This window comes from Pelophylax lessonae (assembly GCF_965119305.1).
Source record: "Pelophylax lessonae genome assembly, chromosome: 2".
Lineage (NCBI taxonomy): Eukaryota > Metazoa > Chordata > Amphibia > Anura > Ranidae > Pelophylax > Pelophylax lessonae.
Window position 1 is genome coordinate 15,992,758 of NC_138769.1, and position 25,488 is coordinate 16,018,245.

The 25,488-nt window shown below is 48.7% G+C and overlaps 1 protein-coding gene across 1 annotated transcript in view; it reads right to left on the reverse strand.

Annotated features, from left to right (window-relative positions):
* POLQ (DNA polymerase theta) overlaps positions 1–25,488 on the reverse strand; it is a 161,097-nt gene that overhangs the window by 122,197 nt on the left and 13,412 nt on the right. The window contains exons 2-7 of the mRNA XM_082247649.1: positions 23,701–23,857; positions 20,322–20,430; positions 15,821–16,043; positions 13,470–13,629; positions 6,964–7,110; positions 6,593–6,805 (exon numbers count right to left, since the gene is read on the reverse strand). Of these exons, the coding sequence (XP_082103775.1) occupies positions 6,593–6,805; positions 6,964–7,110; positions 13,470–13,629; positions 15,821–16,043; positions 20,322–20,430; positions 23,701–23,818 (970 nt within the window). The 5' untranslated portion in view covers positions 23,819–23,857. The remainder of the gene's footprint in view (positions 1–6,592; positions 6,806–6,963; positions 7,111–13,469; positions 13,630–15,820; positions 16,044–20,321; positions 20,431–23,700; positions 23,858–25,488) is intronic.

Genomic DNA, 25,488 nt, shown 5'->3' on the forward strand with positions numbered 1-25,488 from the left:
AGCTATTTCATTACAGAAGAGGGACCTGTACAACTGTGCAATACTGCATTGAAGGGCGGAGTTCAGCTTGAAAACAAGGCATCACTGACCTCTGTAGCTGCAGGCAATATGGAGCAATTAATCCTCAGAGATTACTGCAGAAGCACTGAAGTCCTTCTCTTTGCAATTCAGCCCATCTTTCCGCCTCTCCCAGAAAGTGACTCAACAGTTTAGCTCCCTATGAGTTCCCGCTTTCCAGCAATAACTCTGCAGCCCTCTAATTTCTACTCCTTTTTATGGAAAAAAAAGGAATTTTTGTAAAATCTTACCTGTAAAATTCCTTTCTCTGAGTCCTCCGACAGTCGCCTTCTCCTCTAAGTCGTCACTATTGGGTATTGTCCACCTATCCGTAGGAATAGCTAGGCATATAGACTTAGTCAAAAGACAAAAGGCATTCGCATATACACACCCACGGGGGCTGTCCCATCTGGTCAATACCCCCCCTGCATCACCACTCCCAACTCAGTTTGGTAGCATAGCAGTAGGTAATAAGAACCCCAAAAGAGGGGCGGGGGCGGCGACTGTCTGAGGACTCAGAGAAAGGAATTTTACAGGTAAGATTTTACAAAAATTCAGTTTTCTCTTACGTCCTCCGACAGTCACCGCCTCCTCTAAGTCATCACTATTGGGATGTCCCAAAGCAGTATAGACATGAGGGGTGGGAGACGCAACCGTAGAAAAGGCAACGCAGTACCCACATCAGAGAAAGGAATCTTACATGCACCGTAAGAACCAACTGGGCAACAGAAAAAAAAAATGCTCAACAGGAGCAACAGCCCAGGAAAGCAAATGCCAACAGCCAGGGACCCAGAGAAAAAATTCAAGGGTCCATCATGGCACTGCCGCACTGAGAACTTTGCGGCCAAAAGAAGCATCAGCTGATGCCAGAACGTCTACTTTGTAGAACTTGGAAAAAGTGTGGACCGACGACCAAGTCGCCGCCTTGCACACCTGGGTCACCGAGGCCCGATGCCAATAGGCCCAGGACGCACTCAAAGACCTGGTAGAGTGCGCCTTAACAGGGAGGGGCGGAACCCGTTCCTTCAAGGCATAGGCCTGCTCAATGGTCTGTCTGATCCACTTGGCAATAGTCGCTGCCGGTGCAGCCATGCCCTTCCGAGGTCAGGAAGGACAAAGAGAGAGTCCGTCTTCCGAAAGGATTCCGTAGACTTCAGGTAACCTTGATCGCCCTGACAACATCCAAGGAATGCAAAGCAATCTCCTTTGGATGCTTAGGCTTTGTACAAAGCGAAGGCAAGACAATTTCCTCATTAAGGTGGAACTCAGTGATTACCTTGGGAAGAAAGGACGGGGGTGTTCTCAACACCACCTTATCCTTGTGAATTTACAAGTAAGGGGAGCGGCAAGACAACGCCGCCAGCTCCGACACTCTGCGAGCCAAAGTGATCGCCACAAGAAAAGCAACCTTTTTCGACAGCAGAGGCAACGATATCTCCCTGATATTTTCAAAAGGAGCACGCTGCAATGCGGACAGGACCAAGTTCAAGTCCCATGGAGGTAAAGGCTCCTTCCTAGGAGGAGCCAAATGTCGCACACCTTGAATGAATGTGCGCACCAAGGAATGAGACGCCACAGGGCGTTGGAAAAGGACTGCCAGTGCTGACACCTGGCCCTTTATAGTGGCCAGCGCCAGGCGCTGATCCACTCCAGACTGGAGGAAAGCCAAGATTCTCGACACCGAGTAAGAACAAGGGGAAAACCCCCTGGACTCACCCCAGGTGAAGTAGGCTTTCCAGGTACGGTAATAGATCTTACCAGAGGAAGATTTCCTAGCCTTGATCAGGGTAGGGATAACCTCAGAAGATAGACCCTTGTCCTTCAAGATCTGGGTCTCAACAGCCAGGCCGTTAAAGCCAGCGACTGTAAAGCAGGATGGGAGATCGGACCCTGAGACAGGAGATCTTCCCGCAGAGGCAGACGCCACGGAGGCGCCACTGCCAGGTGAATAACGTCGGTGTACCAAGACCGGCGAGGCCAGTCCGGCGCCACCAGAATCACCATGTGCGGTTCCAAGACCAATCTGCGAAGGAACCGGGATAGTAACTGAATCGGAGGAAAGGCGTACATCAGACGATACTGATGCCAAGGGGCCACCAACCCATCCAAGGTGTCCGCCAACGGGTCGCGCGTTCTTGCCACGAACCTTTCGGTTTAGCCAGGATGCGAACAGATCCACGTCTGGGACTCCCTACTTCGCACACAGCATCTGAAAGACCTCCGGGTGTAGGGACCATTCCCCCTGGTCCAGGGTCTGGCGGCTCAGATAGTCTGCCTGCCAATTCTCCATACCCGGAATGTGAACTGCCGAAATCGCCGGGACATGAGTCTCGGCCCAAGACAGGATGTCGGTCACCTCCAGGGCCGCTCGAGCACTCCTGGTGCCCCCCTGGTGGTTGATGTAAGCCACTGCGCTGGCATTGTCCGTCTGTACGCGAACAGGCAGGCCCTGGAGACGGTCCGACCACTGGAAGAGACAGAGTTTTATCGCTCGCAGTTCCAGCACATTTATCGGGAGGGAGGATTCCTCCTCCGACCAAGTGCCCTGGGCAGACAGGGTGCCCAGGACTCCACCCCAGCCCGACAGGCTGGCATCCGTGGTAACCACTGTCCACACCAGCGGGCGGAAGGACTTGCCTTCCGCCACCGACGGGGACTGGATTCACCACAGAAGAGCCAATCTGGTCCGGCGACTCAAGGAGACCTCCAGATCCAAGGACTGAGGAGGAGGTCCGTCCCACCTGGCCAGGATCTTCGTCTGGAGAGCCCGTGTGTGGAACTGGGCAAAGGGAATTGCCTCGAAGGCCGACACCATCAAACCCAGGCCCTGCATGCAGGCCCTGAGCGACGAGTACGGATTGTCCCCGAGGGATCGGATTTCGTCCCGCAAAGTCCGGAGCTTGTCCTCCGGCAAGAATACCTTTGCCTGAGCAGAGTCCAGAACCATTCCCAGATAGGGAAGGCGAAGCGACGGAGACAACGCAGATTTTTGAACGTTGAACGAACTCCTGGAGCGTCTGTACTGTGATGGACAGATCGCGCACAAGGTCCTGACTGGCACGCGATCTCAGAAGCAGATCGTCCAGGTACCCCAGGACCGCAATGCCCTGGGCCCGCAGCAGGCCCAGAACCGGTGCCAACACCTTGGTAAACACCGTGGGTGCCGAAGCGAGACCGAACGGTAACGCCACAAACTGGTAGTGGTCCTCCGCGATAGCGAACCGAAGGTACCGCTGATGACCCTCGAAAATGGGGATGTGCAGGTACGCATCCTTCAGATCTATCGAAGCCAGGAATTCTCCTGGACTCAAGGAGCCCACAACCGAACGGAGAGACTCCATTCGAAACTTCCGAACACGCACAAAGCGGTTCAGCGCTTTTAGGTCCAGAATAGGATGCACTTTGCCCTCCTTCCTGGGCACAGTGAACAGATTCTAATAAAACCCCCAAAACCTGTCCTGATGAGGCAGCGGGACAATCACCCCCTGAGCAAGCATGTCCTGCACCGCTTGATGCAAGTCCTGCAGACGCCCCGGAAGTAGCTGGAGATTGGAGTGAAAGAATCTGTCCGCCGGCCTGGAAAGGAATTTGATCTTGTAACCTGATCGAACGATTTCCTGGACCCACCTGTCCGAGATCTGGAGCAGCCAAGGTTGGAGGAAACCGCGCAAACATCCCCCCACCCCAGAAATGGGTGAGGGCGCCCCTTCAGGCAGAGACGGAGTGTCCCGCCGAACCGGCATTGCCGGTCTTCTGCTTACCCGCCCAGGGCTTCTTCTGGTTGCCCTGGGCCTTGAAGGGCTTGCCCTTGGATTGGTTCCGAAAGGCACGAAAGGACCCCTGATTTGATCTAGGCGCAGAACCCCGCTTGCCACGGAAAGACTTGTTCTTCGGGTTCTGGGGTAGAATAGTGCTCTTACCCCCCGTGACGCCCTTCACCAGGGTATCCAACGCCTCGCCAAAAAGGCGAGAGCCAGCATAGGGAAAATCAGCAACAGTTTTCCGCGAGGACTGGTCGGCCGACCAGCTCTTCAGCCATATCAGTCGCCGGTTAGGCACCGCGACACTCGAGAGGCGAGCCACCAAGGGGGCCTCATTTAGGGCTGCATCACACAGATACACGACTCCTTGATGGATCTGATCCACCATTTCCAGTCGTGCAGGCGGCACGTCAGCGGACACTAGGTTGCTTCTAAGCACCTTAATCCAATCTGCCACCGCCTGAGCCACCATAACGGACGCAAAAACCGGTTTGAGCAACGAACCCGCCACCGTATAGGAATGGCGGGCTAGAGACTCCAACCGCCGGTCCGTGGGATCCCGGATAACCGGGGTATCCTCAGTAGGAACCAAGGTAGACTTGTTCAGCACGGCCACAGTGTGATCAACCTGTGGAGGCACACACCATCGCGATTCCGTAGCCGGCACAAAAGGATAAAGCAATTTGAACCGACTAGGTACCAGGAATGGACGTTTTAACGTGTGCCACATTTCATTAACAGTGTAATGGAATTCTGCTGGGCAGGGAAAAACCTGCGCAGACTTGCGGGTCCTGTGCGTCCCAAATGAGGACACAACGCCCGGAGGACAGGGCTCATCCTCTAAATGTAAGGTTTCCTTAACAGAAACAATCAACTCATCCATGGTCGCCCGTTCTTCGGGTGACCCTGGGGAGGATGTATCAACACCCTCCACCTCAGCCTCCCCCTCAGACCCCGGGGGGTCTAAGGATGAGCGGGACCCTGAAAAGGGCACGCTCGCAGCAGCAGCAAAGGCAGCAGCAGCAGCCATATCCCCATCTGAATCAGAAGAGAGAGACAGCCTGGGCCGTTTTCTCGCAGCCCGTTCAGACATCAGCATTTCCATATTTGCCACTAAAGTCGCAACCACAGCAGCCAGATCAGGTCGCAGCGGTGCCGCAGGAGAACTGGGGCCCCCCACTAAAGCTGGAGGAAACTTGCTTTCCTGAAAATCCATGGCTCAAGATAATAAAAAAACTACAGTGCAAAAAAGTAATGTACTGTCCCCTTAAATAGCGCTGCGGAGTGTGCAGCCCACCGCTACTGTCACAGCTATGGAGACCCCCAAAAGGAGAAAGAAACTGAGCCAGAAGCAGTATGCAGAAGAAGACAGAGAGATACACTGCAGAGCCCGCAGATCGTTGCTACCTGTGCCTGTGCTGTCTGAGAGGAAGAGGAAATGCTGCTGGAGGGGGCTGGCCATAAGCCAGACCCCAGGGAAAAAGGCTGCCCCATAGGGATGCAGAGGAGGCTATACCAAGATGGCCGCCGACATGTGGCCGAACCGATCGTTCCATCGCCCACAAAATGGCGGCGGATGGCGCCAAAATGAGCTGTATACTCGCCCCAGAGGGGCATTACGCTTGTGCACAGTAAAAAACATGGCGGACCGCGCGATTTTTCCCCCGCAGCGGTCGCCGCACCATACACACAAGTCTGTACCCCCAAACATGCACCTAAGGTGACACTGGGACAGGGACCCCCGGCAAACATACAGATCTGCACACAGCGAACCCCGCAGGGATCGCACAGGGAGTCACACAGGCACAGACATGGGGAACACACAGCAACACAGACTGCCACCCCAGGCAGAGGCCCCACACAGAAAGGCACTTACCTGTACCCGATGGCGTGAGGGAGCCTCTATGCACGGATAAACCTCTGTCCTCATCTGACAGGGAGTGCCGTGAGCCAGGGACATGACGCTGCAGTATCGCAGACAAGTCCTGTGAGGTAGCCACCTCACGGCTGCATCCCTGTAGTAAACAGGGATGGGTCGTTCTTAATGCCAGGGCGAACCATAGCTGAACGCTCGATGGCGGGCTGGGGGTCCATCTGACCCTCTGTGCCATGGAGAACCAGGGCGGTCAGTCCGAATCCCAGCACCGCATGATCCATCTTCATCCGAAGAATAAACTAACACTAAAGCTGGCAAAATAAACAGCTAGTAAAGTGAGAGAAAAAAACTGACATGTAAAGGAAAATCAAATAAAAGATTTAGGAAGGCTGAGACTGAAGCCCCAGCACAAGGTAGCCTGACTATTCCTAAGCTAGGCAAACTAAAACTGAGTTGGGAGTGGTGATGCAGGGGGGGTATTGACCAGATGGGACAGCCCCCGTGGGTGTGTATATGCTAATGTCTTTTGTCTTTTGACTAAGTCTATATGCCTAGCTATTCCTACGGATAGGTGGACAATACCCAATAGTGATGACTTAGAGGAGGTGGCGACTGTCGGAGGACGTAAGAGAAAGTTGTTTTGTTGCAATCTGTGTGCCTATTGAAGAGATTTCCCCCTCACTTCCTGTCCAGCAGGAAATTTCACTGGAATCAGAGACTGCAAAAAAAGAGCTGACAGAGGTTCTAAAACATGCTGGCTGGGGTTGGGCTTTAATGACCTCATTTGTTTCAGACACCTTTATAAATCTTATATAATTGTCAAAAATAAAACATTTTACATATGGCACCTAATTGATATTTAGCTGCATATGAAGTCTGAGATTTCTCGGTCGCTCACCCTCGGTATCAACTCCCTTTCTGCCGGCTCTCCCGGCCATCTGCTTGTAGGTGAGAATATCCAAGAGCCGTCCATTGAAGAGTGGGGTTCTAATGATGACCCGACGTGCGGGAAGGTTCACTCCGGAGGACAAGGTGGAGGTGGCCACCAGAACACGCACAATGCCCTGGCGGAAGGCTCCTTCTATGATATCCCGCTCATCGAAGGTCAGACCTGGGAATATGTAATACACAGCACACAGAAGAACATCAGACATGTGACACAAGGAAACTGAGAATCCACTGGATTTAACCAATTCAAAAGTTTCATATCTCCTCTTTGGAAAATGAAAATAACAGAATGAATGTGGGAAAATAAAAAAAAATAATTACCGGCATGATGAAAAGCCACCCCCCATGGCACGGTGCGTCCTAGAATGACGTCTAATCCAGAGGGGCAACGCCTCAACTGACCAACTACGTCCTGAATGCCGTCCTTGTCCAGAGCTACTGGAGATAAGCTGGGTTCCTTGCAGCCACCTTCCGAGAGAAAAACACCAGGAGAGAGAGAGAGAGACACCAGGAGAGAGAGAGAGAGAGCGAGAAAGACCAGGAGAGAGCGAGAGAGAGAGAGACACCAGGAGAGAGAGAGCGAGAGAGAGAGAGAGAGAGACAGAGACACCAGGAGAGAGAGAGAGAGAGAGAGAGAGAGAGAGAGAGAGAGAGAGAGACACCAGGAGAGAGAGAGAGAGAGAGAGAGAGAGAGAGAGACACACCAGGAGAGAGAGAGAGAGAGAGAGAGAGAGAGACACACCAGGAGAGAGAGAGAGAGACACCAGGAGAGCGAGAGAGAGAGAGAGACACCAGGAGAGCGAGAGAGAGAGAGAGACACCAGGAGAGCGAGAGAGAGAGAGAGAGAGAGAGAGAGACACCAGGAGAGCGAGAGAGAGAGAGAGAGAGAGAGAGAGAGAGAGAGAGAGAGACACCAGGAGAGAGAGAGAGAGAGAGAGAGAGAGAGAGAGACACCAGGAGAGAGAGAGAGAGAGAGACACCAGGAGAGAGAGAGACACCAGGAAAGAGCGTGAGAGAGAGAGAGACACAAAGAGAGCACGAGAGATGGGAGAGAGAGTGAGACACCAAGAGAGTGCGGGGGAGAGAGCGACCCCAGGAGAGAGCGCAAGAGAGCGAGAAGAGTGAAAAAGAGAAGGGAAGAAGAGAAGAAGGGAAGAAGAGCAGAAGGGAAGAAGAGTGAAAGAGGAGGAGGAGGAGGAAAGGAGAAGGAAAGAAGAGAAGAAGGGAAGAAGAGAAGAAGGGAAGAAGAGAAGAAGGGAAGAAGAGTGAAAGAGAAGAGTGAAAGAGGAGGAGGAGGAGAAGGGAAGAAGGGAAGAAGGGAAGAAGAGAAGTAGGGAAGAAGGGAAGAAGAGAAGTAGGGAAGAAGGGAAGAAGAGAAGTAGGGAAGAAGAGTGAAAAAGAGTGAAAGAGGAGGAGGAGGAGAGAAGAAGGGAAGAAGGAGAAGAAGGGAAGAAGGAGAAGAAGGGAAGAAGGAGAAGAAGAAGGGAAGAAGGAGAAGAAGGGAAGAAGGAGAAGAAGAGAAGAAGAGTGAAAGAGGAGGAGGAGGAGGAAAGGAGAAGGAAAGAAGAGAAGAAGGGAAGAAGAGAAGAAGGGAAGAAGAGAAGAAGGGAAGAAGAGAAGAAGGGAAGAAGAGAAGAAGGGAAGAAGAATGAAAGAGAAGAGTGAAAGAGGAGGAGGAGGAGGAGGAGGGAAGAAGGGAAGAAGGGAAGAAGAGAAGTAGGGAAGAAGGGAAGAAGAGAAGTAGGGAAGAAGGGAAGAAGGGAAGAAGAGAAGTAGGAAGAAGAGTGAAAGAGGAGGAGAAGAGAAGGAGAAGAAGGGAAGAAGGAGAAGAAGAGAAGAAGAGTGAAAGAGGAGGAGGAGGAGGAAAGGAGAAGGAAAGAAGAGAAGAAGGGAAGAAGAGAAGAAGGGAAGAAGAGAAGAAGGGAAGAAGAGAAGAAGAGAAGAAGGGAAGAAGAATGAAAGAGAAGAGTGAAAGAGGAGGAGGAGGAGGAGGAGGAGGGAAGAAGGGAAGAAGGGAAGAAGAGAAGTAGGGAAGAAGAGAAGTAGGAAGAAGAGTGAAAGAGGAGGAGAAGAGAAGGAGAAGAAGGGAAGAAGGAGAAGAAGGGAAGAAGGAGAAGAAGGGAAGAAGGAGAAGAAGGGAAGAAGGAGAAGAAGGGAAGAAGGAGAAGAAGGGAAGAAGGGGAAGAAGGGAAGAAGAGAAGAAGGGAAGAAGGGAAGAAGAGAAGAAGGGAAGAAGAGAAGAAGGGAAGAAGAGAAGAAGGGAAGAAGGGAAGAAGAGAAGAAGGGAAGAAGGGAAGAAGAGAAGAAGAGAAGAAGAGAAGAAGGGAAGAAGAGAAGAAGAGAAGAAGGGAAGAAGAGAAGAAGGGAAGAAGGGAACAAGAGAAGAAGGGAAGAAGGGAAGAAGAGAAGAAGAGAAGAAGGGAAGAAGAGAAGAAGGGAAGAAGGGAAGAAGAGAAGAAGGGAAGAAGAGAAGAAGGGAAGAAGGGAAGAAGGGAAGAAGGGAAGAAGGGAAGAAGGGAAGAAGAGAAGAAGGGAAGAAGAGAAGAAGGGAAGAAGAGAAGAAGGGAAGAAGGGAAGAAGGGAAGAAGAGAAGAAGAGAAGAAGGGAAGAAGAGAAGAAGGGAAGAAGGGAAGAAGGGAAGAAGAGAAGAAGGGAAGAAGGGACGAAGGGAAGAAGGGAAGAAGAGAAGAAGGGAAGAAGAGAAGAAGGGAAGAAGGGACGAAGAGAAGAATGGAAGAAGGGAAGAAGGGAAGAAGAGAAGAAGGGAAGAAGAGAAGAAGGGAAGAAGAGAAGAAGGGAAGAAGAGAAGAAGGGAAGGGGAAAAAGTAGGAAGAGAAAAAGAGAAAAAGGGAAGAAGAGAAGGAGAGAAGGGAAGAGGGAAAAAGAGAAGGGAAGAGGGAAAAAGAGAAGGGAAGAGGGAAAAAGAGAAGGGAAGAGGGAAAAAGAGAAGGGAAGAGGGAAAAAGAGAAGGGAAGAGGGAAAAAGAGAAGGGAAGAGGGAAAAAGAGAAGGGAAGAGGGAAAAAGAGAAGGGAAGAGGGAAAAAGAGAAGGGAAGAGGGAAAAAGAGAAGGGAAGAGGGGGGGGGGAGGAGAGGAGAGAAGACGGAAAAAGAGAAAAAAAAAAAAGGAGAAAAGAAGAGAAGAGGGACAAGAGAAGAGGGGAAAAAGGGGAAGAGAAGATAAAAAAGAGTGAAGAAGAAAAGAGTGAAAAAGAGGATAAGAGAAAAAGGGAACAGGCGGGAAGAGAAGAGTGAAAAAGAAGAGAAAATTAGAACATGTAGAATACAGCTGTGTAAATTAGAGAATAATAATGGACGTGGTATGCTTAGAAATGGTGGTGTGGTGAGATTATCTTTCAGATGGACTTACACTGATCGGGGGCTGCAGCTGCCAATCAGTGTATTATGACAGCAGCAGGTCCCCCTGCAATAATATAATATCCCACCAGGGCAGTTTCCTTCATCCACTTTGAATGAGGTGGTAAGAGGAATCTGCTATTTTTTTTTGCTAATAAACCAAAAAAAAAAAAACCTTTCTACTCATCTATGGGCAGCTTTGGTCATCATTACATAGTACTTAGCCATAAGGCCTCGTGTATACTGCAGCTGATAAAAGGACATTTAGGAGCATTTGGTCATTTGTTTTCAGCAGCCCCTGAACTCTCCTTTATGTAATCTTATGGGTACATGTACATTTAGTCATTTATAGTAATTTAGAAGCAATTAAGGTTAGAAGCATTTTTCGAAAAGAAAAAAAAAAAAAAAATTGCATTCAGGATGCCAGTTTAGTGGCATTTGAAATGCCAGATGCTTGTAACAGCGTGTACCCTCGTCTGTAACTCTCACTTATGAGCGTTTTCGATTATAGGCGTTGTGAATGGGGACAAAATTCTGACCATTTACAATGGGGAAAAAAAGAGATTTTACGTACATTGTGGGCATTTGGAAGGGTCTACTGAGGTTATTTGCAAAAAATGCTTTTAAATGCAAACGCTGAAAAACGCCACTAAACGTGGCATGCAACAGTGGACAAAACAGACGTTTTTAACTGTCGGGTTACTAGCTGTCAAGTTCCAGCGTTCAGAGGTTTACAAACATCCAGTGTACATGAAGCATAAGAGTGTAGCTGGAATACTTTGTGGTGTTCAGCTGCCATCTAGTGGAGAAAATAGAGATGAAGACGCAGTAAAACGTCAGGATAAGAAGGACAGTCTTCATTATACCAGGTAACCCAAGGAATACACCCCCCGATTATTCTTCCTGTTACAGGTCTAAAAAAAATTGCCAGTAATAGTTGAAACTGGATATTCGTGGCCACATATATCCAGAGGCCAAAATGCATTAGGTGCAGCCGCTCATGAATGCAAAAAAAAAAAACAAAAAAAAAAAAAACAAACAGATAAAATGTGTCTTTAAGACGGAAAAATAATAATAAAATAAAATTTACTTCAATTCGATTGTATTTTAAGGAAACTGTCGGTGCATGCATACATGAAAGAAGAAAAAATAAAAAGTAAAAACCATACTGAGCTCAAACTCAATATACAAACGTCTAATGTATCCCTAAATGGATGTGTATATATAGGAGACCCAGCAAAGTTGCCTGACACATGTAATAAAAGAGAGAAATAACTTTATTAAAACACTTATAAGCTGGAACATAAAAAAAAAAAAAAAAAAACACTAATAAAATCAAATCATAATTGTCCAATAATAAAAACCCAACCATGGCAGCTGCGGGAAAATTTGGTAAACATTTGCCCCCCACCTCAAAAAAAAAAAAAACAAAAAGGGGGGGGGGGGGGAGAAAGAAAACGAATTATGAGATTATTTAGAAGAACACCCAGTTCCATGCAATGTGGAGGAGAAGTTATAATTTTGTCATCTAGTATATGTAGATTATCCCCCCTACTGGATATACATACCTATGAACACTTGGAATCGCATAAATATTTTTCTTTTTTTCTCCTCCTTTTTTTTGGGGGGGGGGAATGATCACACGATTGTCCTGCAGTTGTCATGGTTGGGATTTGCAATAATTGGCCAATTATGGTTTGATATTATTAGATAGTGGGTTTTAATGTTCTAGGTCATAAGTGTTTAAAAAAAGCTATTTTTCCTCAATTATTATGTATCAGGCAACTTTGCTGGGTCTTATATATATATATATATATATATACATACATACATACATACACACAGAAACATCCATTTAGGGTTACATTATATTTTGCCAGGCACAACATATTTGTACAGCTTGGACCAATGTAACTATGTATACACCATACCTGGCTGATGCCCCTAGAAGCTGGAAATCACTGTATAGTTAGCTGCTTGGTACAAGCACCATTCAGAGAATGCTTAGCATTTTATGAACTAATGCAAAGCATTCTCTGATTGGACGAGGTGGAAAGGCGGGGCAGCAAAGGTAAAATATACGCAGAATAAACTTCATCTTTAGTCCTGGTTCACACATGCAATATGGGAACCACTGCGATTCCAGTGCCGGTTCCTGCATCACATGTCACTCGAAGGCAGTTCACACTGCCCCGCGTGAACCGCTGCGGGTGTCAATTGAAAGTTATTGACACCCCCAGATCGGTTAGCACATCGCAGTGCGAACTGTAAAATTGTACAATAGGAGTACAAATATAAATTACAAGTATAAATTGTACAATACAAGAATCAGGTCACATGGGTATCGGATTCCAGTGCGAACCAAAAAAAGGGTCCTGCACCATTTTGGTGCAAATGTGATGCGATTTCAGCCACAGTTTGCATGGTTGACTTTGCATCGCACAGACATCACATGTGATGTGCACAAAATGTCTGTTTGCCCAGAGTTAATTTCGTGGACATTTCTAGATGGCTGTAAAATGTCTGAACGCTCAGGTTAATTGCTCTTGACAATGTCGACATACAGATAATCACACCAAGTCCCGAAAGGGGGGGGGGGGGGCGGGCCAAGTCCCAAAAGAGGGGGCGGGCCAAGTCCCAAAAGAGGGGGCAAGTCCCAAAAGAGGGGGCAAGTCCCAAAAGAGGGGGCAAGTCCCAAAAGAGGGGGCGGGCCAAGTCCCAAAAGAGGGGCGGGCTAACTCCCAAAAGAGGGGCGGGCTAACTCCCAAAAGAGGGGCGGGCTAACTCCCAAAAGAGGGGCGGGCTAACTCCCAAAAGAGGGGCGGGCCAAGTCCCAAAAGAGGGATGGGCCAAGTCCCAAAAGAGGGACGGGCCAAGTATTGAAGGGGATGGGCACACTGCCAGCAGACCACACCAGGGTCCACACCTCTCAGCTATGAACAGCAGCATAAAGGTTTGAAAGAATGAAGATTACTTGATCCAAAAAAATCTGTAAAATGAAGTTGAAGGGTCACATTTGATGTAGACAGCATGATTCCATAGGATGAGGTGGAACATGAGATTCACAGCTATCAGGTCAACTTGGAACGCTAGGGGACATTTCCAGCAGGTTACTGAATCCACGCCGCAAAGAACTCCGGTAGTTCTGAAGTCAAAGGCATATTGGGGATCCAGCACTAGCGAGGAGACTAATAAAGTGGCCATAAATCGTTCCTTATATAGCCAGGAAAAGAATGTTATGTCTGTATTTCATTAAATATTAGTACTAAACATCATCTCTGCTTGGTTACCATGAGTAACCCTAATAAAAGAGGATTACAGCGTCACCATTGCTCCACATAATACAATAAGTAGTTCTCCTGTGTGCTTCCATCTCACAGTCATGTGACCAGCGGAGGAGAGGGGGAACAATACCCATTGTCAGCTCCTTGCTGTAGCTGCAGTTCTAACCATTCCAACATCACCAGCTCACCTGCCACTTCCTGCAAGGCCCTGTGATAGAGGTTGTAGAACTCTCGGGCGATGGTGTCCGCCAGCTTCTCACACCAGTTCTTGGAAGGACAGAAGATCAGGATGGAGTGACCGTCACGTATTGTCTCATAACACAGGCTGGCAATGTGATCCTCGTCACCCTGCAGAAAAAGACATGGTGGGGTCACATCAGCCAGGGAAATCTTAGGTTCCTTTCACACGAGCTTTCCGCCCGGTGGACTCAGTTTTGCTCAGGGGGGATCGATCCGCCGATACCTGCTGGGCAGGTGAATGATAGATCTGTCTCCGCTCACTGTGCTGAGATGGACCTGTCAAAGCCCTGCTCTGCTCTATGGGAGATAGAGATGGACGGATGGAAAATAGGGCTACCATCTGTCTGGATTTCACAGACAGGATCGGATCGGATAGCAGCGTGTGTCAGCGAACATGTCACCGCCGACATCCGCTGCTCCATAAGGGTGCATGGAGCGTCCGATCAGGTCCACCTGAAAAAACTGACAGGGGGACATGATCGGAAAGGGGCCTTAGTATGTATAGATCTACATAAATCTGTGCCAAATGTAGAGTTATTTCTGGTCTAAATTCAAAGATTGCTATTTTAATCAGGATTTCCATTTTATTAACTTCTCAGTTTAAAAAGAAAACCCTGCAGGCTATCTCCTCTTTCTCCAGGCTTTCCTTAACCCTCCATTACTACATCCCCATTAGTAGGCTGTCCTTCCCTCTTCACAGCCTACCCTGCTCCAGCCACCTCTAGACTGTCCTTGCTCCTCCATACTACATTCACATCTCTGGACTACCCTTTCCTTTGCATAGCCTAAGCTGCTTAAGGCACCTCCAGGCTATCCTCCCTTTCCCTCCAGGCTGTCCTTACTCCTCCATACTACATTCACATCTCTAGACTACCCTTCCCTCTACACGGCCCAACCTGCTTATGGCACCTCCAGGCTATTCTTCCATTCCCTCTAGGCTGTCCTTAATCCTCCATTCCCATCTTTGGACTGTCCTTCCCTCTTCACACTCTACCCTGCTCCAGCCACCACCAGGCTATCCTCCTCCCCTTCCCCTCCAGGCTGTCCTTACTCCTCCATACTACATTCACATCTCTGGACTACCCTACCCTCTGCATGGCCTATCCTTCCCTTTCCCTCCTGGCTGTCCTTGACCCTCCATACTAAATTCCCATCTATGGACTGTCCTTCCCTCTTCAAAGCCTACCCTGCTCCAGCCACCTCCAGGCTATCCTCCTCCACTTCCTCTCGTTTACTCCTCCATACTACATTCACATCTCTGGACTACCCTTCCCTCTGCAAAACCTAACCTGCTTAAGGCACCTCCAGGCTATTCTTCCATTCCCTCTAGGCTGTCCTTAACACTCCATACTACAATCCCATCTATGGACTGTCCTTCCCTCCTCACAGCCTACCCAGCTTCAGCTGCCTCCAGACTATCCTCCTTCCCTTCCCCTTGTTTACTCCTCCATATTACATTCACATCTCTGGACTACCCTTCCCTCTGCACAGCCTAACCTGCTTAAGGCACCTCCAGGCTATCCTCCCTTTCCCTTTAGGCTGTCCTTACTCCTCCATACTACATTCACATCCATGGATTGTCCTTCCCTCTTGACAGCCTACCCATCTTCAGTCACCTCCAGGCTATCCTCCCCTTCCCCTTCCCCTTCCCCCTCCCTTCCTTCCTCCTCCATACTACATTCACATCTCTGGACTACCCTTCCCTCTGCACAGCCTAACCTGCTTAAGGCACCTCCAGGCTATCCTCCTCCCCTTCCCCTCCAGACTGTCCTTACTCCTCCGTACTACATTCACATCTCTGGACTACCCTACCCTCTGCACGGCCTATCCTCCCCTTTCCCTCCAGGCTGTCCTTACTCCTCCGTACTACATTCACATCTCTGGACTACCCTACCCTCTGCACGGCCTATCCTCCCCTTTCCCTCCAGGCTGTCCTTACTCCTCCGTACTACATTCACATCTCTGGACTAAACTACCCTCTGCACGCCCTATCCTCCCCTTTCCCTCCAGGCTGTCCTTAACCCTCCATACTACATTCCCACCTATGGACTGTCCTTCCCTCTTCATAGCCTTAGCCTACCCTGCTCCAGCCACCTCCAGTCTATCCTCCTCCCCTTCCCCTCGTTTACTCCTCCATACACATTCACATCTCTAGACTACCCTTCCCACTGCACTACCTAACATGTTTAAGGCACCTCCATGCTATCCTCCTCTTCCCCTCCAGACTGTCCTTACTCCTCCATACTACATTCCCATCTATGGACTGTCCTTTTCAGTCATTACAAACACCTGTTCTTACCTTGACCTGGATCAGGGGTTCAAACTCTCGCACTGGAGTCATAGTGGAATCAAACACAGTTCTACCAATTTTAACATGTTCTTTTAGGGGTACAGGCCGGAAATCGGTGTGATAGAGCTCTGCGTTGAGCCAGGAGGCCAGCAAGTCGAGATTGGGTAAGGTGGCGCTCATCCCCACAATCTGAACTTCGTTCTGCGCGCTAACAGTGCTGCCATCTTTTTTCCTGCAATATAGAAAACAACGTATAAAAGTATAACTTTTTGAAACAGACACACCAAAACAAACAGCCAGACAAAGCGATAAGTCCCCGTTCACACTAAGGCGACCTGTGAGGCGACCTGGTCGCCTCACAGGTCGCCTTCCATAGGGAAGCTGCGGACCCGTTCTAATAGGAGCGACACAAGTCGCTCCGACTTAGAAAAAGGGTCCAGAGCTTCTTTGGGGCGACCCGGAGGCGACCGCCATAGACTTCAATGTTATGAAGTCCGTGGCGGCCGCTCCGAGGTCGCGGCACGCTGCTCGCACCGCGACCTCGGAGGTCGCCCCCCCCAAGTCGGATCGCGGCAATGTGAACGGGGCCTTAGCGTCTCTCCGGACGTTAAAAAAAAAAAATATTTTGGTGCCAGTTTTCTAAAATCTAGTATGCCAATTTTTATTTGTGCTAGTTAACCTCCCTGGCGGTCTGATTATGTCCAGATTTCTGTGCTAAAAGTGGTAGATTGTTTTGCACGGAAATCTGTTTTAGATTTTTACACCCACCTTCCCCTGCGATCCCCTGCCCTCCTCCCCCGCTGTCCTCCCCTGCCGTCCTCCCCCGCCGTCTGCTCGGCCAATGCCGACACCTGTCTTCCGGTTCCCTTCCCTGCGAGCGTTGTGACGCAGGGGGGTGGAACCGGCGGCAAATTCAAAAATGTAAATACACCAAATGAGATGATAGAAAGGTGTGATCCTAACGGATTACACTGTATCATCCCATTTCACCACAGGATTTCACCTGGTGACTTTTCCAGTGCCCTGCCTGTGCTTTTCCAGTTCTTTGTGCCTGGAAAACAGAGAACGACCATGGCGTCCAAAAAGCGTTCTTTTTGCGACGCCCTGGTTGTTCCAGGCACAAAGAACTGGAAAAGTTCAGGCAGGGCACTGGAAAAGTCACCAGGTGAAATCCTGTGGTGAAATGGGATGATACAGTGAAATCCGTTAGGATCACAGCTTTCTATCATCTCATTTGGTGTATTTACACTTTTTAATTTGCCGCCGGTTCCACCCACTGCGTCGCAACACTCACAGGGAAGGGAAGCGGAAGGCAAGTGCCGGCAATCGACTGAGCACAGAGCGGGGAGAGACAGTAAGGACGCCGGAGAGGACGGCGAAGGAATCGCAGGGAAGGTGAGTAACATTGCGGGGGGGTAATCCCGAGTGCGACTCGGGGTTACGGCCTTTGGTACTGAAAATTAACCCCGAGCCACACTCAGGAATACCGCCAGGGAGGTTAAAGTAGAACTAAAAGGCGAAACGGTTTTTCTCCCATTTTGGGTAGAGTAAGGGAGGGTAAGGTTTATTTTTGCCATTTATGTCCCATAGGGAAGATTTCTCTTCACTTCCTGTCCCATGGCCAAAACAGTATATGCACTGTCACTGTACTAATGACACTGACTGGGAAAGGGGTTCAACATCTAGGGCGATCAAAGGGTTGAATGTGTGCCTAGCCAGTGTTTTCTGGTGTACACAGTAAGGAACTTTTACTAAGGAATGTGCTTTGCAGGGAAAGAAAATCCATCACAGGACAAAGCTCTGTCTTATTTACTTATGCAGTGCTCCGTCCTGTCTGTCTCCTCGACAATCAGCGGGTGCCGGCAGATATCCTTTTGGCCGGCACCCACTGATCGGCTTCTGCTGTGACTAATCAGAGCAGTAGCAGAGCTCCTGCAGCACAACCCGGAACCCAACCTGGAAGTGCAGAATCACAGTGGGGAAAATAATTATTTGATCCCCTGCAGATTGTTAGTTTGCCCACTTACAAAGAAATGAAGGGTCTAGAAATTTTAGCATAGGTATATTTTAAATGATAGAGACAGAATATCAACCAAAAATCCAGAAAAGAAAAAAAAAAACACATAAAACAGTTCTGGGCTGATCCCTCACTTTTCCCATGACCATCATTACCCCATGAGGCAAAATCTTCCACAGAGCTCCAGACCGAGGTTACTTTGTATTTCTTCCATTTGCGAATAATCGATCCAACAGTTGTCTCCTTCTCACCAAGCTTCTTGCTGATGGTCTTGTAGCCCATTCCAGCCTTGTGCAAGTCTACAATCTTGTCCCTGACATCCTTTGACAGCTCTTTGGTCTTGCCCATGATGGTGAGGTTGGAATTGAAGGAGAAAGATTCTGTGGACAGGTGTCTTTTATACACATACAGTGCCTTGTGAAAGTATTCGGCCCCCTTGAACTTTGCGACCTTTTGCCACATTTCAGGCTTCAAACATAAAGATATAAAACTGTAATTTTTTGTGAAGAATCAACAAGTGGGACACAATCATGAAGTGGAAAGAAATTTATTGGATATTTCAAACTTTGTTAAAAAATAAAAAACTGAAAAATTGGGCGTGCAAAATTATTCAGCCCCTTTACTTTCAGTGCAGCAAACTCTCTCCAGAAGTTCAGTGAGGATCTCTGAATGATCCAATGTTGACCTAAATGACTAATGATGATAAATAGAATCCACCTGTGTGTAATCAAGTCTCCGTATAAATGCACCTGCACTGTGATGGTCTCAGAGTTCCGTTTAAAGCGCAGAGAGCATCATGAAGAACAAGTAACACACCAGGCAGGTCCGAGATACTGTTGTGGAGAAGTTTAAAGCCGGATTTGGATACAAAAAGATTTCCCAAGCTTTAAACATCCCAAGGAGCACTGTGCAAGCGATAATATTGAAATGGAAGGAGTATCAGACCACTGCAAATCTACGAAGACCTGGCCGTCCCTCTAAACTTTCAGCTCATACAAGGAGAAGACTGATCAGAGATGCAGCCAAGAGGCCCATGATCACTCTGGATGAACTGCAGAGATCTACAGCTGAGGTGGGAGACTCTGTCCATAGGACAACAATCAGTCGTATACTGCACAAATCTGGCCTTTATGGAAGAGTGGCAAGAAGAAAGCCATTTCTTAAAGATATCCATAAAAAGTTTTGTTTAAAGTTTGCCACAAGCCACCTGGGAGACACCAAACATGTGGAAGAAGGTGCTCTGGTCAGATGAAACCAAAATCAAACTTTTTGGCAACACTGCAAAACGTTATGTTTGGCGTAAAAGCAACACAGCTCATCACCCTGAACACACCATCCCCACTGTCAAACATGGTGGTGGCAGCATCATGGTTTGGGCCTGCTTTTCTTCAGCAGGGACAGGGAAGATGGTTAAAATTGATGTGAAGATGGATGGAGCCAAATACAGGACCATTCTGGAAGAAAACCTGATGGAGTCTGCAAAAGATCTGAGACTGGGACGGAGATTTGTCTTCCAACAGGACAATGATCCAAAACATAAAGCAAAATCTACAATGGAATGGTTCACAAATAAACATATCCAGGTGTTAGAATGGCCAAGTCAAAGTCCAGACCTGAATCCAATCGAGAATCTGTGGAAAGAACTGAAAACTGCGGTTCACAAACGCTCTCCATCCAACCTCACTGAGCTCGAGATGTTTTGCAAGGAGGAATGGGCAAAAATTTCAGTCTTTCGATGTGCAAAACCGATAGAGACATACCCTAAGCGACTTACAGCTGTAATCGCAGCAAAAGGTGGCGCTACAAAGTATTAACTTAAGGGGGCTGAATAATTTTGCACGCCCAATTTTTCAGTTTTTTATTTGTTAAAAAAGTTTGAAATATCCAATAAATTCCGTTCCACTTCATGATTGTGTCCCACTTGTTGTTGATTCTTCACAAAAAAATTACAGTTTTATATCTTTATGTTTGAAGCCTGAAATGTGGCAGAAGGTTGAAAAAGTTCAAGGGGGCCGAATACTTTCGCAAGGCACTGTACGTCTAAGAGTCTTTTGAAAGCCACCATACTTCCCACAGAAACCCCCTCTTGTGGTAGAAAATTCCACAATCTTGTAGCCCTAACAGTAAAGAACCCCTTGTGATAGGCCAGGTCAGAAGGCTTCACCTATTCCTATAGAAGAGTGGAAGGATCCTTCTTAGGGTTTCCGAGTCGCAGCCTGAAGAACGTGCACACATCTTATTGGCTGTCTAGCAGTGGGGTCCTCTCGGACTCCAGAAGACTGCACAGCATGAATAACATCATTGGGGAGCAGTCAGACTGCAGCACTAAATGACCGAACTCCATTCCCAAAGCAGCCCCGGTGAGGAGAAATCAGATAGGTGAAAAGCATTGTTAAAGGCTCCCCCCCCCAAAATGAAAGAATGAGTAGGAGGGAGTATTGGTAGGGAAAGATCATGAAATTTTGGAGATGAGCTTCAAATGTAAATACTTACAGGGCCGCTCTTTTCTGGGTTACATATCGGACCTTGGTGAGGAGAAGTTCCAGCAAATAACCACGGTGTGAATCTCCCAACATGTGCAACTCATCCACCACCATCATCCCTGAGCAAGAGAAGAGACATAGCCAGTCACATGACAGAAACATACTTCACCCTCTGCCCCCCCAATCTAAACTCCTCTGGATGTGGTAGAATGACAAAACACCACATCAACACACTCTGACTTGTGTATAGGCCTTGTTCACACGGGGTGAACTACAGTGCATGCCTGTGCAAGGACTGCGTTTACCCGTGCATCCCCTTGTAGTTAGTCCCATTCATGTCAATTGGGATGCAGCAGCTGCATGAACACAGCCACTGCTCCCAATTTGACATCTGTGTGCTTGCACGGCCCCGAATACAGATTGTGGGTGTCCCGGCCCATGCACCCACACAGATGTCAAACTGAAAGCAGTGGCTGTGTCCAGGCAGCTGCTGCATCCCAACTGACATGAATGGGACAGCCTGAAAGGGGGGATGCAGGAAACACCTGTACATCCCCAAAGCGGGCAAACACGGTTCTTGCACGGGTGTATGCCCCGTGTAAACGAGGCCTTAAAAGTTTTCCACATAACTGATGATACTGTAACAAAAGGGACCTCGCACTTTTGGGTAGAAACATACAAATATAAACTGATGTAAGTGTCAAGGTTTTAACTATTTTCCGGACCATAATTGAAGTGATACTAAAAGCTATTTTTTTTGGTTTAAAAGGAGAAAAAAAAAAAAAAAAAACATAAAAAAGATAATTCTTCCCTACTCTGTGCAACAATACTGCACAAAGAGGTCCCTTACCTCCTTTTCTGGTGCTCTCAACTTCTCCCTACTTGGGGTGCCCACTTAGCAAGCTGGGTGCTAAGGAGACACCCCTACATGTGCGTCCATAGACACACAAAGTTCTGCTAAACCACACCCCCAATCCCTCTTCACGGGAGTTTGACTGACAGCAGCGGGAGCCTATAGTTCCGCAGCCCTCAGTTTCTCCTGTGAAAGCGGGAAAAGAAAGGAGCGGCTCCTGAGCCGGGCTGTGTGTGTCCATAGAAACACAGCCATGGTAAAGCACTCCTCCACCGATCCCTCTTTACAGGAGTCTGACTAACAGCAGCGGGAGCCTATAGTTCCGCAGCCCTCAATTTCTCCTGTAAAAGTGGGAAAAGAAAGCAGCGGTTCCTGGGCCAGGCTGTGTGTGTCCATAGACACACAGCCATAGTAAACCACGCCCCCCAATGCCTCTTTACAAGAGTCTGACTAACATCAGCGGGAGCCTATAGTTCCAATCCCTCTCAACAAGAGCCTGACTGACAGCAGCAGGAGCCTATAGTGCCGCAGCCCTCAGTTTCTCCTGTGAAAGCAGGAAGTGGAAGGAGTGGCTCCTGAGCCGGGCTGTGTGTGTCCATAGACACACAGCCATGGTAAACCACACCCCCGATCCCTCTTTACAGGAGTCTGACTGACAGCAGCGGGAGCCTATAGTTCTGCAGCCCTCAGGTTCTCCTGTGGGAGCGGCTCCTGAACCGAGCTGTGTGTGTCCATGGACACACAGCCATGGTAAAGCACACCCCTGACCCCTCTTAACAAGAGCCTGACTGACAGCAGCAGGAGCCTATAGCTCCGCAGCCCTCAGTTTCTCCTGTGAAAGTGGGAAAAGAAAGGAGCGGCTCCTGAGCCGGGCTGTGTGTGTCCATAGACACACAGCCATGGTAAACCACGCCCCCCCCCCCGATCCCTCTTTACAGGAGTCTGACCGACAGCTGCAGGAGCCTATAGTTCGGCAGCCCTAAGTTTCTCCTGTGAAAGCAGGAAGTAAAAAGGAGCGGCTCCTGAGACGGGCTGTGTGTGTCTATAGACACACAGCTATGGTAAACCACGCCCCCGATCCCTCTTTACAGGAGTCTGACTGACAGCAGCTGGAGCCTATAGTTCCGTAGCCCTCAGTTTCTCCTGTGGGAGCGGCTCCTGAGACGGGCTGTGTGTGTCCATGGACACAAAGCCATGGTAAACCACACCCCCAATCCCTCTTTACAGGAGTCTGACTGACAGCAGCAGGAGCCTATAGTTCGGCAGCCCTCAGTTTCTCCTGTGAAAGCAGGAAGTAAAAAGGAGCGGCTCCTGAGCCGGGCTGTGTGTGTCCATAGACACACAGCTATGGTAAACCACGCCCCCGATCCCTCTTTACAGGAGTCTGACTGACAGCAGCGGGAGCCTATAGTTCCGTAGCCCTCAGTTTCTCCTGTGGGAGCGGCTCCTGAGCCGGGCTGTGTGTGTCCATAGACACACAGCTATGGTAAACCACGCCCCCGATCCCTCTTTACAGGAGTCTGACTGACAGCAGCGGGAGCCTATAGTTCCGTAGCCCTCAGTTTCTCCTGTGGGAGCGGCTCCTGAGCCGGGCTGTGTGTGTCCATAGACACACAGCTATGGTAAACCACGCCCCCGATCCCTCTTTACAGGAGTCTGACTGACAGCAGCAGGAGCCTATAGTTCCAATCCCTCTTAACAAGAGCCTGACTGACAGCAGCAGGAGCCTATAGTTCCGCAGCCCTCAGTTTCTCCTGTGAAAGTGGGAAAAGAAAGGAGCGGATCCTGAGCCAGGCTGTGTGTGTCCATAGACACACAGCCAAGGTAAACCACGCCCCCGATCCCTCTTTACAGGAGTCTGACTGACAGCAGCTGGAGCCTATAGTTCCGCAGCCCTCAGTTTCTCTTATGAAAGCAGGAAGAGCGAGGAGAGGATGCAGGAGCCGAAAACAGAGCTGGAGCGGTGACATGGAGAGAAAACATTAGGATAAAACAAGCTTTTGACTTTACAACTGATTGCTGCTTGTTCACCACATCCATCTACTACAATTTTCTTTTAGTTTTTGGACCTGGAATGATAAATCCAGTAAATTTCTACCAGTGACTTCATTCTACAGCTACACATGTAATTTTTTCCAGTTGTCTGGGACTACATGTCCCATGGTTACTAGATATTTGCTCAGTCCAAAGAAACTGTGGGCAGAGTTGGCCAAAATTTGAGCGGTGGGTGGCCCTTTCTGGCACTACCTGGCTCGAAGAACTTTAAAAGAAACTTGAAGGAACCTGGTGGAAAATTGTCGGTCAAACAGTGGCTGCTGCCTGGTTGGCTGCAGTCACTGGAAATCCCTGGTTGTCACTAGTGTCCCCATTGCAAGATTTTAATAACTCAAAATGTGTACTGACCAATATTCTATGGCTCATTACAAGCTCTTTTTTGGACCTAGATTGCCTTTTGTTGGACAGAGGACGCAGACAGTGATGAGTGGGGGGGGGGGGGGGGAACAATCGTATCTGCCCTGACTCAGGTCTGACATACCTAACAAGTCGATCTTGTTATCTTCTATCAGCCGGTTCACCAGGCCGTTGGCTTTCTCGATGGTGCAGACGGCGATGTCCAGAGATGAGAAACGGCAGGCAGGGGAGGAGCTTCCCATGTACCCCTCCACCCGCACCCCGACCTCCTGGAACAGGTTCTGAAATGCAGAGGGGATTTTAAAAAGAACTGCAATCAAAAAAATGTATAAGCTAAACATTGTTCTGTCAATACCATTAGCAGCCACTATGTGTCCCCATTTCTCAATTATTTGAAATAAACCCTTAAAAGTGATTGTAAACGATCGCCTTGTAAAACAACCCATTCAGTTTAAAATAGAAATGAAAGGCAAAACATTTTTGTATAGAAATAAAAAAAACAAAACATAACCACTTGCCGAACGTCCGCCGCATATATACTGCGGCAGGCTGGCTCGGCTGCACGAATCGCCGTACCTGTACGGCGGTTCCCGGGAGCGCTCCTGGGGGGGGCGTGCACATGCCTGCCCCCTCTAGGTAGCGGGGATGCCGGTCCACTGGGCCGGCGGCCGCGATTACCGCCATGCACCCGCGATCGCTTTCCGCTGAGAGAGAGAATGACAGTCTGCTGTTGTAAACACAGCTGACCGTTGTTCTCTCTGAAATGAACACAGAGCGCCTGCGATCCTTCTATATAGGATCACAGGTCTCTATGATCATTTCACAGACCACGCCCCCATACAGTTAGAAAACACTCCCCTAGGCTCACACTTAACCCTTTGATGGCGTTAACCCCCTTCCCTGGCAGTGTCATTAGTACAGTGACAGTGCATATTTTTAGCACTGATTACTGTAGTAATGTCACTAGTCCCCCAAGTGTCAGAAATGTCATTAAGGGGTCCGATCTGTCCGCCGTAATGTCGCAGCACCGCCAAAAATTGCAGATCGCCGCCATTACTAGTAAAAAAAGAAATCTATATAAAATATCTTTCCCCTAGTTTGTAGACACGATATACTTTTGCGCAAACCAATCAAAATACGCTTATTGCGATTTTTTTTAACCAAAATTATGTAGCAGAAAACAAATTGGCCTAAAAGGATGAAAAAATTAGATTTCTACATTTTTTTTTTTGGGGGGGGGGGGGGGGGGGTAATAGCAGAATCTGAAAAATATTGTTTTTTTATATTTCAGAATTGTCGCTTTTTTTTTGTTGTTTATAGCGCAAAAAAAAAAAAAAAAAAAAAATCGCAGAGGTGATTAAAATACCACCAAATTGTGGGAAAAAAAGACATCAATTTTATTTGGGTACAGCGTTGCATGACCGCGCAATTGTCCATTAAAGTAATGCAGTGGCGAATCGTAAAAAAAAATGGCCTGGTCATTAAGGGGTAAAATCTTCCAGTCCAGAAGTGGTTAATTACCATTTTTCCCTTTTCACATTTCCTCTGTTCTCAGCTACAAAAGAGTTGGGGAGGAGAGAGAAGCAGCAGCACACTGAGCTTCACCGTCAGTTTCTCCTGGATCTCACAGCTCAGCTCCACACTCCGGTCCACTAGGCCGACCACTTTCCACACTGACAGGAGGAGAGACAGCCGTCGCCCTCCTCCTGGGACCTGGCTTCCCGCCCAAAGACACCCCGTCACATGTGCCCCCCTTGGCTTTTATGGTCAATCCCAGGATGCACCGCTGTTGTGCCCTCCCACTGGGACTGCCTCAAAAGCCTGTGTGTCACTGGCTGGGTTTCCTCCACTGTCCAACAGGCTCCCCTATTGCTGTGGTCCTCAGGGCCCACTAACAGATCAGATTTTAACT